This window comes from Mustela nivalis, assembly GCF_964662115.1.
Source record: "Mustela nivalis genome assembly, chromosome: 6".
In the NCBI taxonomy this organism is placed as follows: Eukaryota; Metazoa; Chordata; class Mammalia; order Carnivora; family Mustelidae; genus Mustela; species Mustela nivalis.
Genome location: NC_139025.1, coordinates 39,727,741 through 39,739,753, shown reverse-complemented (window position 1 = coordinate 39,739,753; position 12,013 = coordinate 39,727,741). Strand labels below are relative to the sequence as shown.

Sequence of the window (12,013 nt, the reverse complement as noted above, 5' to 3'; positions counted from 1 at the left end):
CATTTGTTATAGCAGCTACTGGAGACTAATACAATGAGCATTTGGAGAATTTCATGTGAACTATCCACTGACTTCTTTAGACTAACTTATTGTAAAAATAGTGGCCCATAGAACAGGAAGACCAACGTCAAAATAATTTATTATTTGGAAAGTTTCAAGAGACCTAAGCAGAACACCAAGGAATTATGAGACCAAGGACAAGATGGAAAGTGAGCCATCAGTAATGCAGAGGGTCAAACTAACAGATTAACTGGATGGTTTTCCACAAGAGGGGAAATAATACTTGTGAATTTACTATAAGCCAGGTACTATGCAAGGAATAGTCATGCATAATCCAGTAAAGAAACTAGGGCCTAGGGGCACCTGGGTGGCTCAGTGGGTTAAAGCCTCTGCCTTCAGCTCAGGTCATGATCTCAGGGTCCTGGGATTGAGCCCTATATCAGGCTCTCTGCTCAGCGGGGAGCCTGCTCCCCCCTCTCTCACTGCCTGCCTCTCTGCCTGCCCATGATCTCTGTCAAATAAATAAATAAATAAAATCTTTAAAAAAAAAAAAAAGAAAGAAACAAACTAGGACCTAAAATCATGTGGTTACTGCAATGATATAAACTTAAATTATTTAGAATCCTTGCTGTTTCTACTATTTTATCTGCTTCCACAAAGTTTAGCTTGAGAAGCATCACTTCTCTGAAACATCATTATAATGACACTATATCCCTCTTCTCTGAGAACCACTCCCAGTCCCCATTTACTTTCAGGAGTGAGCACTTTGTCTCTGTCCATCACAATTTTACAAGGCTTAATTTAGTGAGGAGGTATTTGGCAATGGAGAATGGGAAACAGAAGAAAGGAGTTACAGAGTCAGAACAAAGAGAAAAGAGAAGTAAATACAAACCATTACACTACAGAAAACTACAATCATTGGGAAATAATGAACTTTCAGAGTACACAAAAAGGACAGATAAGGATAAAAAGGTAAGTAAGCATGAAGTATAAAGTAAGCATAAAGCATAAAGTAAGCATAAAGATGAGAGACATAGGAAGAAAATTTAACTAAGTGAAGGATAAAAATTAAATACTAAAATTCCAAAAAGTCATTTCAGCCTCAAATTTTAATAGTTGTAATAACAAATTCTTTCACACTAATTTCACCCAAACCCAGCCATAATAAAGTGATAACAATACAAAACACAAAAAGTGGAGGATTAAAGTTCCATTGTGTGAAGGATCTGAAAAAAAAAAAAAATGCTGTTAAAGGAAACATGCACACATTTCTCTGTCCCTTAATTTTTTTCTAAATCTATTCCCACTGTCTGCCTATGTAATTCCCTACCAGAGCTTTGCAGCTGGTCCCCACTGGGGCTTAAGCAGACTCCTCTCTGTGTTTCCATTTAAAAATCTTTATTTCAATAGGTGGGCCTAGAGCATCTGCACTTCCAAAATTACCACACAACTGATCCAAAATGATTGAAACAAAATTGGTTTCAAAAATTGCCCTTAGGCTGAAAAGAAGATGAAGGCTAACATTTAAACCTAAAGAAACATTTATCACAATTCTGTGGTCTGTAATAGACTTCTGTGGTTGTAATAGAAATGCTGACAGCTTGTTAATTATAGAAATGCTAGTGAACATCACTGTTATTCTTTTGAAAAACCTGACAAAAGACTTCAGATTTTTTTTTTTTTTTTTTTTTTTTTTTTTTTTTTTTTTTACTTAAACCAAGCCTTACAACACCTCAACTCCAATCTCTCCTCCCCAAGAGGCTGGATTCAGTCCCATTTTCCTGTAGTATACAGAGTGATGACTCAGAGAAAGGTCTTCAATTACACCCAGACTCCAATGTTCCTATCCCCTCGAGAAGAAGTCCCAGAGTCACATTTGAGATTCAAAGCCTTTTTAGGGCTTAGAAGGGCATAAAACTTGACAAGACCCAGAATGGTTTAAATCTCTCTGGGATCCATGAATTAGAGCGCATCAACCTCTGAAAGTCACAGCAATGGGAAACAGCATAAGACCTTACACAGGGCAACCACCAATAAATAAATATTCATGTGTGATTCAGATCCTTTGTGCTTAAACTCAACTGCAATTATTACCATCTTCCTTGGGTAAGGAAAGCGATGTATATAGTGGAGAGAGGTTTGAATTTGTGTTTAAACCAATTTCTGCCACTAATCATTGTGTAACATGAGTAATCTTTTAACCTCTTGGGCCTTCATATTTTATTCACTTGTGAAATAAAGAAGGGTTGAGCACTAACTTTCAACCATTGTTGCATGTCCCACCAGTTACTCAAACAGTATAAATTCCAACATAATAGAAGCAAAACTCCACCTTTCCCAGAGATATTTCTAAATATATAAGAATTCAGTCACCATAAGTATCATTTATAGTAAATTTTAAGAAGAAAAAAATTACAGTAGGCTCTTAGGAAAAGATTTTATTGGTGCGGACTAGTTTTTTTTTTTTTTTTTTTTTTAGATTTTTTATTTATTTATTTGACAGAGAGAAATCACAAGTAGATGGAGAGGCAGGCAGAGAGAGAGAGAAGGAAGCAGGCCAGGACCCTGAGATCATGACCTGAGCAGAAGGCAGCGGCTTAACCCACTGAGCCACCCAGGCGCCCAGTGCGGACTAGTTCTAAGGTGAAATTAAAGGAGCACTAATTCCTTTGAAAGTGCTTCAACTCCAGAATAAACAATTTTAACAGGTTTTGTTTGTCTACACCTTGTTGATTATTTTGAGATTCTTTCTTGAAACAGGGTTTCTCAACAGTGGTGCTACTGACATTTTGTTATAATTGACTGTTTTGTTCATTCTAAGATGTTTAGCAGCATCTCTGGCACCCACCCATCAGATGCTAGTTGTGACAACCAAAAATACCTTCAGGCATTGCTAAATGTCCCCTGAAAGGGGGAGTAAAATTGCTCTCTCTTGAGATTTGCTGCTTTGACAGGTAAGATGTTACATATATGTATTTCTGTAATGTAGTATTCTTATTTATTTACACCTATTTATATGAATCATATATAGTACATAATTTATTACATATTATATATAATATGTAAATAATATATTATGTAAATATTTTTGTAGTGCAATATTTTTTAAAACTATTTTCTGCTGGGGCACCTGGTGGCTCAGGTCAGGATCCCAGAGTCCTGGGATCAAGGTCCCCCTCCCCCCATCAGGCTCTCTGCTCAGCGGGGAGCCTATTTCCACCTCTATCTGTCTCTGCCTGCCTCTCTGCCTACTTGTGATCTATGTCTGTCAAATAAATAAAAAATCTTAAAAAAAAAACAAAACCTATTTTCTGGTAGTCTCTGGACTACCAGGAGAATTTAGGTTTTTATTACAGGGTAATACCTCTATTTGATTTTATAGTATTGGAAGGAAATTATTTACTCATATAATACATGTAATTAATACATATATGTGCCACACATATAATTTAACACGAATACTCTTCGGCTCACCCCAAAGGGCATAAACAAACTTATATTCTTTCACTTCTTTAAATTTTAACATTTCTATGTATATTTTAGAAAGATACTTTGATCTTGGATTTGAAAATGGCCAAAAATAATCTGCTGGTAGAAAAAAATAAAGTTCCAATAGAGAACTACGAATTAATCATTCTTTCAGTCATTCAACTAGTGTTCCATTACTAATAATAAAGTGTTTATAAGTGACACACTAGTTACATTTTTAAGCATTAATCCTTAATGCTTAAAATCCTTAATGCTACAAGAACCCACTGATACATAGCCCTAAGCAAGCTATGCTGTGGTATAGTTAGCCCCATGCAGATTCAGACTTATACTACAGAAGCAGAAGAAAGAGAGAAAAGTGAATTTAAGACTATAGATTTAAAAAGAAGTATGACTTGTAATATACTCTGTGGTTTAAATACAAATTCTCATTCAAAGCCTAGGATTAACAATAAGCTAGAGGTCCAAACAGAGTTGTGTAGTCAGCCTAACATTAAAAAAAAAAATTACTGCTAGTTCATCATTACTTTCAAATGGTACATTTTCCCACATTTAAGCTTATACAAATTTCCTCTACTTAACATAAGCAATTTTGCATCATTTTAAAAATAACGTAAATAATTGTGCTAATAACAGCAAAAATATTCTAATCACTTAAAATTAGACCAATATTTTAATTGTAATACTTTTTCCCTGTTAATTTTACAATGCCAGGAAATCTACAAAATATTTCTCAAATCGTGTTTGCTCTCAGGAACACACAATAAAGAGCCATCTCTGTTCTTTGTTACAAGGTGCATAATGGCAGGGGAAGAATGCATGAAATAGAACAATCTACCTTGGTAACTAACTAGGACGATCAGCACTTAAAAACTAAGATATTGAATTAATTCCCTAACCTCAAGATTTGGACTACCAAATACATAAACAAACATATATCTTTACTTATGCATATGGTATCATCTGAAAATCAGAATACTAAAAATGAATAAATGTGTGAGACTGTAAATTTTTAATACTGTAAATTCCAAGACAGTAAAACACTTTTTAAAGATTTTTAGATTTTTTTTATGTTATTCTCACCCACCAGCAATACACAGCTTTGAGGCCCAAGAAAGGAAAACCAAGATCTCTCCCCAAATGTCAAAATGGACTTACACAAAATGCTAGGACCTCATTGTCTTCCAGTCTATGACTCTCACATGCAGCACATATGTCTTCATCAAGAAATTCAGATGCACTCAATTACCACATTTTAAAAATCCCTAACTGTGAAATTATGTAAGAAAGAAAACAAAAATATATCAATTATTTTACAGGTATCTGATTTAGGAAAAGTCTAAGACAAGAGAATGAAATCTTGAGGTAAGATTGTATTGACCCCTAAGCAGCACTCTCCACTGGCAAATCATTCAGCAAGGTGTAAGCGGGGAATCCACATGTCCCTCTCTCTAGAGGAGAATCACAGAGGGCAAAATGAGGGAGCAACACTGATAACCTCAAAAAGTCCCACTCTGAACATTTCTGGTAGGAACCTCAAAACTTTCTGCAGGGCTAGAGGGGCACTTTGCTCTGCTGCAGCCTCACTGAATAATTAAACACAATTTGCCCAGGGACTTTGTCTTCTAAAAGCTTTTTTCTCCCAATTTTTCCCGCTAAAGTAAAATTGAGTCTGCAGAGAACAGAATAGACGTCTTTGGATTCCTAGCGAGAATCAGGCATTTGCCTGCCCAAGGCCTCCCAAATCTACTAGCTACAGACCAACCACAGAAAACTGAAAATCAGGCTAAGGGCTGCCACTAAGCTTTCTAGATTTCCTGGTAAAACGCAAAAGAAAAATAAAGTTGGGGGTAGCAAGCAGGTAGTTGGTGCAAAGTTTCCAAACTAGTAAAAATTTATCCTTCCATAAAATTAAGAAAAGTCAACCCGAAAGTCCAACATTTATCTGCTTTAAGGGGGTGGGGGGGTGGGGGTCACCGCCTTGTCCACAATGGGTTTTTTCCTAAGGAACCCAGTGGAGCGTCTCTCATTTCCAGGGACTGGGGGAGACCGGACGAGGGTGGGCATGCATTTCTTCTGTTTGCGAAAGTGATGAATGAATATGTGATCCTAACTTTCCAAAGGGTGGTTTATTTCCTTTGAGTTAATAAAATTAAACCAGTCCGCTGTGGTAGGATAGGATCTCCTGATCATAGACCGAGGCCTCTAGACACTTCTCAGACCTCCATTCGCATGGTGTCCAGACACAGCGTCCTGCGAAACTGGGACTCTGTCGACACTAACCAGTGCCCCTTTTCCTACACTACAGGCGCCAGGCGAAGCCAAGCCAGGATTTTGGTTCCAGCTGCCTGAGATCCCCAAACACTCAGAAGCCAAAGTGCCTCTCCTCTAATATTTGTAGAACTATTATCCAAGAAATAGGATATTCCCATTTCCTGGATAGTGCACATAGACTGGAAAATTAACACGACTTTGCTCACAAAAACTAAGGGCAAGTAGCCAGCTTTCCCGGAATTCGCAGCTTTCAAATTGTTTAGTAAAAGGGTGGAGAGGTGCAGTCCCGTGAGGCACCGCAACTTCTCACCTCCAGCGGCTAGGTTCAAGTGTTGGGGTTCTCTCTGGGCTCTGGGGTTGTAGGGTCTCCCAGACTTGCGGCTTCTTCCGCGCAGAAGGAGAACGTGAGACCATTCTGCTAGGGGGAGCAGGCAGGAGAGACATCCTGAGCAAGGGGCTGCTTTCCTTTCTGGGCCAGAGGTGCTGGGAACACAGCCTTCCCAGGTTCTGCTTCACGGCTGCCGGATCCCCATGGCCCGCTGGGTTTTCTACACTGCGTTTTTAGGGGGCACTTTGTGTGCGACTTTCCTCACGAAAGTTGTTCCTCCAGCGAATTCTGAAATCTCCCCAAGCTAGAGAAGATTTGTTCTTTGACATTGTCTTCACCACCCTATTTGCCCTTGCCTTGTCGCATTTCAAACAAAAAAACAAAAACAAAAACCAACCAAACAAACCCGAGCCCTTAAAAAAGCCTCTCCGTGGAGGTGGCTGGCAATCTCAATCTCACAGAAATGATGTTAATGGTTGCAGGGCTCCCCCTTTTCCTCTGGCCAACCTCAGCTTTTTTTTTTTTTTTTTTTTTTTTGAACTGTGAAGATCTGTGAAAATAATATCAGGGTTTTCTGTCAGAACGAGCTTTGCCCTGCACTCAGGCGTAGCATAATCTGACCCGACACCTCCAACCATCTGTGCTATCTATCTGCCTTCTGATTTACCAGAGCTGTACAACCCGCATACAAATTGTACTTGATACTAAAGAAAAGAGGGCCAGCCCAGTCCAGTTCGGGGGTTAACATTTCTACCTGATTTCTTTAGGGATAGGTCTCCAAAGATGGGTTTCCAGTCATTTTCATTGGACTCCCCTTTCCCAATTATTTTCTTCAAACTGAACAAGCCCCTATCAAAGGCCCAGGTGAGATCATGGTTTCTTTTGACAGAGACCTCAGAAAATGGTATGATGTGGATGTCAATTGGGAATCAATAGAAGTTGCCAATTCAGTCTGCTGGCCCTAAGGCAGAGCTGCCAAGAAGGCCCTTCTTCTCTGCAGGAGGGGTCAGTGCTCAGCAGCTTAGAAAGCATTTTCTGCCCCCCTTCCCATTGCTGTGGTTCCCCTTTCTCTATTTTACTTGCACTGAGTTTCTTTCGGACAAAAAGGCCAAGGTTAGAGTTTCTACTCCCAGCACAAGAGTTACATGTTCTAACACAGGGTAAGGCAAAATCAGCCTGCAAAAAGAGCAAATCAATATTTTAAAATAGATCTTTGAAATAAGCTTTTAAGTTGCTGTCCTGACCTACCAGTGACTTCTCACTCTAGATGTGGCTGTGCTGCACATTTGTTCAAGTCCGTTAACGTGGGGGGGGGGCTGAAAAATATAAACTTTGGGGGAGTACAACACCCCTATTCTTGAGTGTTTAACTTCAGGGTCAACACCTGTGTTATCAGGTGTGAGATTTCAGGTGTAAGATTTGTTCTAGCCCGTATTTAAATTTTCAGGAGGCTTTTGAAGGTGTTGGGGATAGCCCAAACTGACCTCTTAACAGATCCCTGGTCCTGTGCCTTCTGCTTCAGATTCACTTCCCACTCGGCTGCTTTAGCTAGAAAAGAGGGAAAGCCGTGCGGGGATGGGTGCTGAGGGGGGAAAAAAATAGGTGATCTACTTCCCTCCCTTCCCATTCATGCGCTCCCCCCAAAGTTTTCTGTTTCGTTCCAGTTAAACTTGGCGAATTCTCCGAGGATTTCGATTTGGTCCAGTCCTCATTGTCCTCTGGAGACCTCTTGACCCAGGCAGCGCATCACTCCAAAGTGGATTCCTGTAGCACTACTGCCTCTTTTGGCTGAGGGTGGGGGGTTTGGGGGGTTCGAGGGTGGAGGAAGGCCGCTGGAGGAGGGTGTTGAAACGCTGCTGTTCTTGCCTTTCTTTTTCTCCGAGCAACTCTCCAGTCTTCTCTTCCTCCAGATTCTGCAAAATACTGAGGAAAAGTCCACGGGTGAACGGCGGGCGCTGTCGAGAGCGGGGAGGTGCTGAAAGGACCCGGGCGCACTGGTCGCAGTCTTGATTGGCAGAGCTGGCCGGTGACTGACAGGGGGTCTCCATGGCGCCCGCGCCGCCAATCAGCCCTTTCCAGTAGCGGCGCCAGTTCGCCGGCCTGCGTGCCCTAACCGAGCGGAGCCGAACCTGGGCTGCGGGGCCGGCACCTCCTCCAATCCCTCCCGCTCGCTCGCTCGCATCCTTTGCGCCGCCGCAGCTGCCGGGGGCTGTGCGTCCCCGCTGCCCTAAGCCGCCTCACGGAGGAGAGCCTGGAGCACCCGGCCAGGCCCGCGGGCATCTACTGCGTGTCCCACTCCGTGCTCAGCGTCCCCATTGCAGTCGGCGCTGCCTCGATGTTCCAGCTGCCCATCTTGAATTTCAGTCCCCAGCAAGTGGCCGGGGTATGCGAGACTCTGGAGGAGAGCGGCGACGTAGAACGCCTGGGTCGCTTCCTCTGGTCGCTGCCCGTGGCCCCTGCGGCCTGCGAGGCCCTCAACAAGAATGAATCAGTGCTGCGCGCGAGAGCCATCGTGGCCTTTCACGGTGGCAATTACCGGGAACTCTACCATATCCTGGAAAACCACAAGTTCACTAAGGAGTCCCACGCCAAGCTTCAGGCGCTGTGGCTCGAAGCTCATTACCAGGAGGCTGAGAAGCTGCGTGGACGGCCCCTGGGGCCGGTGGACAAGTACCGTGTGAGGAAGAAGTTCCCGCTGCCGCGCACCATTTGGGATGGCGAACAGAAGACACACTGTTTCAAGGAGCGCACGCGGCATCTGCTACGGGAATGGTACCTGCAGGACCCATACCCCAACCCCAGCAAAAAGCGTGAGCTCGCCCAGGCAACCGGACTGACCCCTACGCAGGTGGGCAACTGGTTCAAAAACCGCCGACAAAGGGATCGGGCGGCTGCAGCCAAGAACAGGTCAGTACCTAGAGGCCTACGCGCCTTGCACTTTCCCTGGATGGGGCAGGCGGAAGGCACCCGGGCGCCCTTACGCGGGGCCTGGCGACTTGGATCCGCAGGACTTGAGAGCTCAGTCTGTCTTCAGTTATGAGCCCACGGTATTCTGGGATCCTGGTCCCGGAGTAGGGGGCGGTTTCCTTCCCCGCTCTTGCTTCCCCATACTCTTTTCCTCTGGTTCTCGGCGCCTAGGGTGGGGGGATGGGGTCCTCCACCAGATAGTTCCAGTCGCCAAACCAAGGCTGCATTAGGTAAGGGAAACAAATAATAAAAATTAAAATCCCAGCAATAATTAGGGACCCCAAGACCCAAAGCGAATTCTTGTCAGCCTGGGCCCAGGCTCCTATTATTAAGTGAAGCCTGGCTTATTACCGATATTGCCGTTTTAAAAGCCCAGATAAATTCTTCTCCTAATGCTTAGCAAAGAGTTTCTCATGGACTTCTGGATGGAAGTCGAGTTCTCATCTTTTCACGCGTGGACAACCCTGCCTCAAAACAGCAAGCTAGTCAGCTGAGGCTTTTCCTTCCGCAGCGTGTGGATCTAAATTAGCCAAACATTTTGGCCAAGAAACCCCGCCTCATCCCCCAGGCCCAATCGTTCCGTGCAATCCTCAGGCAGCTCTTTTTGGTTTTAGCTTTGGTCTGACCCGGCCTCGAGGGCACTGACAGAAGCGTGCGCCTGGAGCAGATGCACGCTGGGAAGGGGGTTCCCCATCCAGGAGCTTGATACGTCGTTGTCACCCACACCTCATTTATCTTGACAGTATTGTAAATTTCCCAAAGGCGGCCAACAATCGCGAATGACCCTGAGCCCAGCGTCTCGGATGGGGAGCCGAGAAAGGATTCAGAAGAAGGATGGGACAACGGCGGGGCTCCGTGGAGAGGCTGCCGCGGACTCTGGCCCTGGTCTCTTTTGCCTCACTTTCCCCACTTTAAGTGCCAGGGTCTGTGGGAGATCCGCTGGCCGCTGGGCTTAAGGGATGCAGACCCGGGGGGCAAAGGGCGGCTATGTTACGCTCTGTGACTGCTATCCCTTTCCTTTTCCTAGACTCCAGCAGCAGGTCATGACGCAGGGCTCCGGACGGGCTCTAAGGGCTGAGGAAGAGGGCACGCCTGAGGTGCTCGGCGCCGCCGCCAGCCCCGCCGCCAGCCTATCCAGCAAGGCAGCCACTTCGGCCATCTCCATCACGTCCAGCGACAGCGAGTGCGACATCTGAACTGCCCACCCAGCACGCTCAGAAACAGAATCCAGTGTAAAAACTAGATAAAATGAAATAGGGAGGATGAGAGACCAAGCAAACCCACAGCTTGCGAAACCGGGGGGCCAGGGACCCGCGGGCTCCGGGTGCCCATTTCCGCCCCGCGGCCGGCCTGGCTCCACTGGCGCCCTCCGGCCGCTATCACAGGGGTCCGCGGTGAGGCCCAACCCAGCGCTACGTTCTCCTTGCTTTGCTTTTTCCCAAGAATTTTGCTGCAAAGATGCCTCCGGAACCTGAACTGAACGCTGAGCGCCTGTCCTAAATCTTCCGTGGGTATTTCACGTCAAAAGGACGCTGTTATATATGTATAACTTTTGCTTTAAAGGTTTTTTTTTTAAGAAAAACAAAACAAAACAAAACATATATATGCTGTTTACTTATTTAAGAGACTGCCTGGTAGGTTTCTCTATATCCTGGAAACTTGCTGTTTCTAAAGGCGCAGGATGGAGCAGATGGGTTCGGTGTGAAGAAGCCAAACAATAAAAACCTGGTGAGCAAACTTTCTTAATTAAGTGAGCTGCTCTCAGATTCCTTAAAAACAAAACAAAACAAAACAAAAAAAGATACTCTTCACCAGGTAAGCAGGGGCCCCTGTGCATAGTCCCAGGAGAGTCTTCTCTTATCTTTTGCTTTCTCTGAGGTCTCCTGCTATATATTTTAAATGGCCAATGGTAGATCCATAACCACCTGCTCAAAAAATTGTATGTATGTATATACATGTGTGTATGTGTGATATGTTTAAATCTAGAAATTTGCAACATGAGCATCCCCTATAAGACAACTCCACACATCCCCAAACTCCGGTTACTATGGCTTGTCCTCCTGACACTCACTTTTATGAATTGTCAGTGTCTTTCAGGAACAATTTAAGAAGCCAAACTCTGGGATTCAGTCATGAGTCCTATTTTATAAAATTTTATAGAAATGCAAGACTATTCTGACACAGGTTCTGCAATTACAAAAGTTTTCCATCTCTTTTCAAGACCCCTCCCATACAAAAGCAATAGGCACCCATGATCATGTTAGAATGAGTATGTATTATGTTTAGGATTGAGCTCATATTAAAATAAGACAAAAGATAGGAGAGGTTTTAATAACTAAACTAAAATCTTCTTGATGCAGAAGCAGGTTTTAATCAAACACATTTTTCCACAACAGTGATACTTAGATGAAGGAAAGGGTGTAATCATGTGACATGCTGAAGTGAAATGGAAGGCTGCAGAGAAATGACTGGCATTTTAAAAATCTGATCTCTGTATTAAACATGAAATAAGACATCTAGAGCCTCATTGTTCTGTAATGGCCTCAATTAAAACTATCAAATATTCTTGGGATTTAATTTGTCCTCCCAAAGTGTATAGGTACATGCAGGTGCACACACACACCAAAACCCAAACAAAAAAACTTCACTGTCCTTGCACTAAAAAAGTAAATGCTATCCTGAGTCTCTAAGCTTTTTTTCCTAGTGAAATGGGTTGTATATTATAAAATTTGACACTGATCTTTAAATCACTTAAGCTGAATTTCCCTCCTTGAGCTCCTCCTGATACACACACACACACACACACACACACTGGATCCTTTCAGTGTACCTCTCTGTCCTTACCAGATGTCCTTTGGTTCAGAACCCTGTTAACTTATTTGGGTAGAAATACCAATGTGCCCCCGCCGCCCCCCCCCCCCCAAAAAAAAGAAAAAGAAAAAGTGAAGTCTTGAA

The 12,013-nt window shown here is 43.7% G+C and overlaps 2 protein-coding genes across 5 annotated transcripts in view; one reads left to right on the top strand and one right to left on the bottom strand.

Annotated features, from left to right (window-relative positions):
- LOC309866902 (protein SIX6OS1) overlaps positions 1-12,013 on the bottom strand; it is a 91,737-nt gene that overhangs the window by 76,838 nt on the left and 2,886 nt on the right. For 3 of the 4 annotated variants that reach the window (XM_082734972.1, XM_082734975.1, XM_082734976.1), the window contains exon 2: positions 7,576-7,639. The exons of the other annotated variant lie outside the window; for it this stretch is intronic. The gene's annotated coding sequence lies outside the window, so the exon portion shown is untranslated. The remainder of the gene's footprint in view (positions 1-7,575; positions 7,640-12,013) is intronic. 4 annotated transcript variants of the gene reach the window in all.
- SIX6 (SIX homeobox 6) lies at positions 8,024-10,332 on the top strand. Its single transcript, XM_082735005.1, has 2 exons — positions 8,024-8,998; positions 10,086-10,332. The coding sequence occupies exons 1-2, from the start codon at positions 8,427-8,429 to the stop codon at positions 10,252-10,254; spliced, it is 741 nt and encodes a 246-aa protein (XP_082591131.1). The 5' UTR covers positions 8,024-8,426; the 3' UTR covers positions 10,255-10,332.

What these genes read in the sequence shown, in the direction of transcription:
- SIX6 (XM_082735005.1), top strand. Translation starts at nt 8,427, where the DNA reads ATGTTCCAGCTGCCCATCTTGAATTTCAGTCCCCAGCAAGTGGCCGGG. An exon ending in GCGGCTGCAGCCAAGAACAG is followed by an intron (nt 8,999 to 10,085) that starts GTCAGTACCTAG and finishes TCCTTTTCCTAG; the next exon opens with ACTCCAGCAGCAGGTCATGA.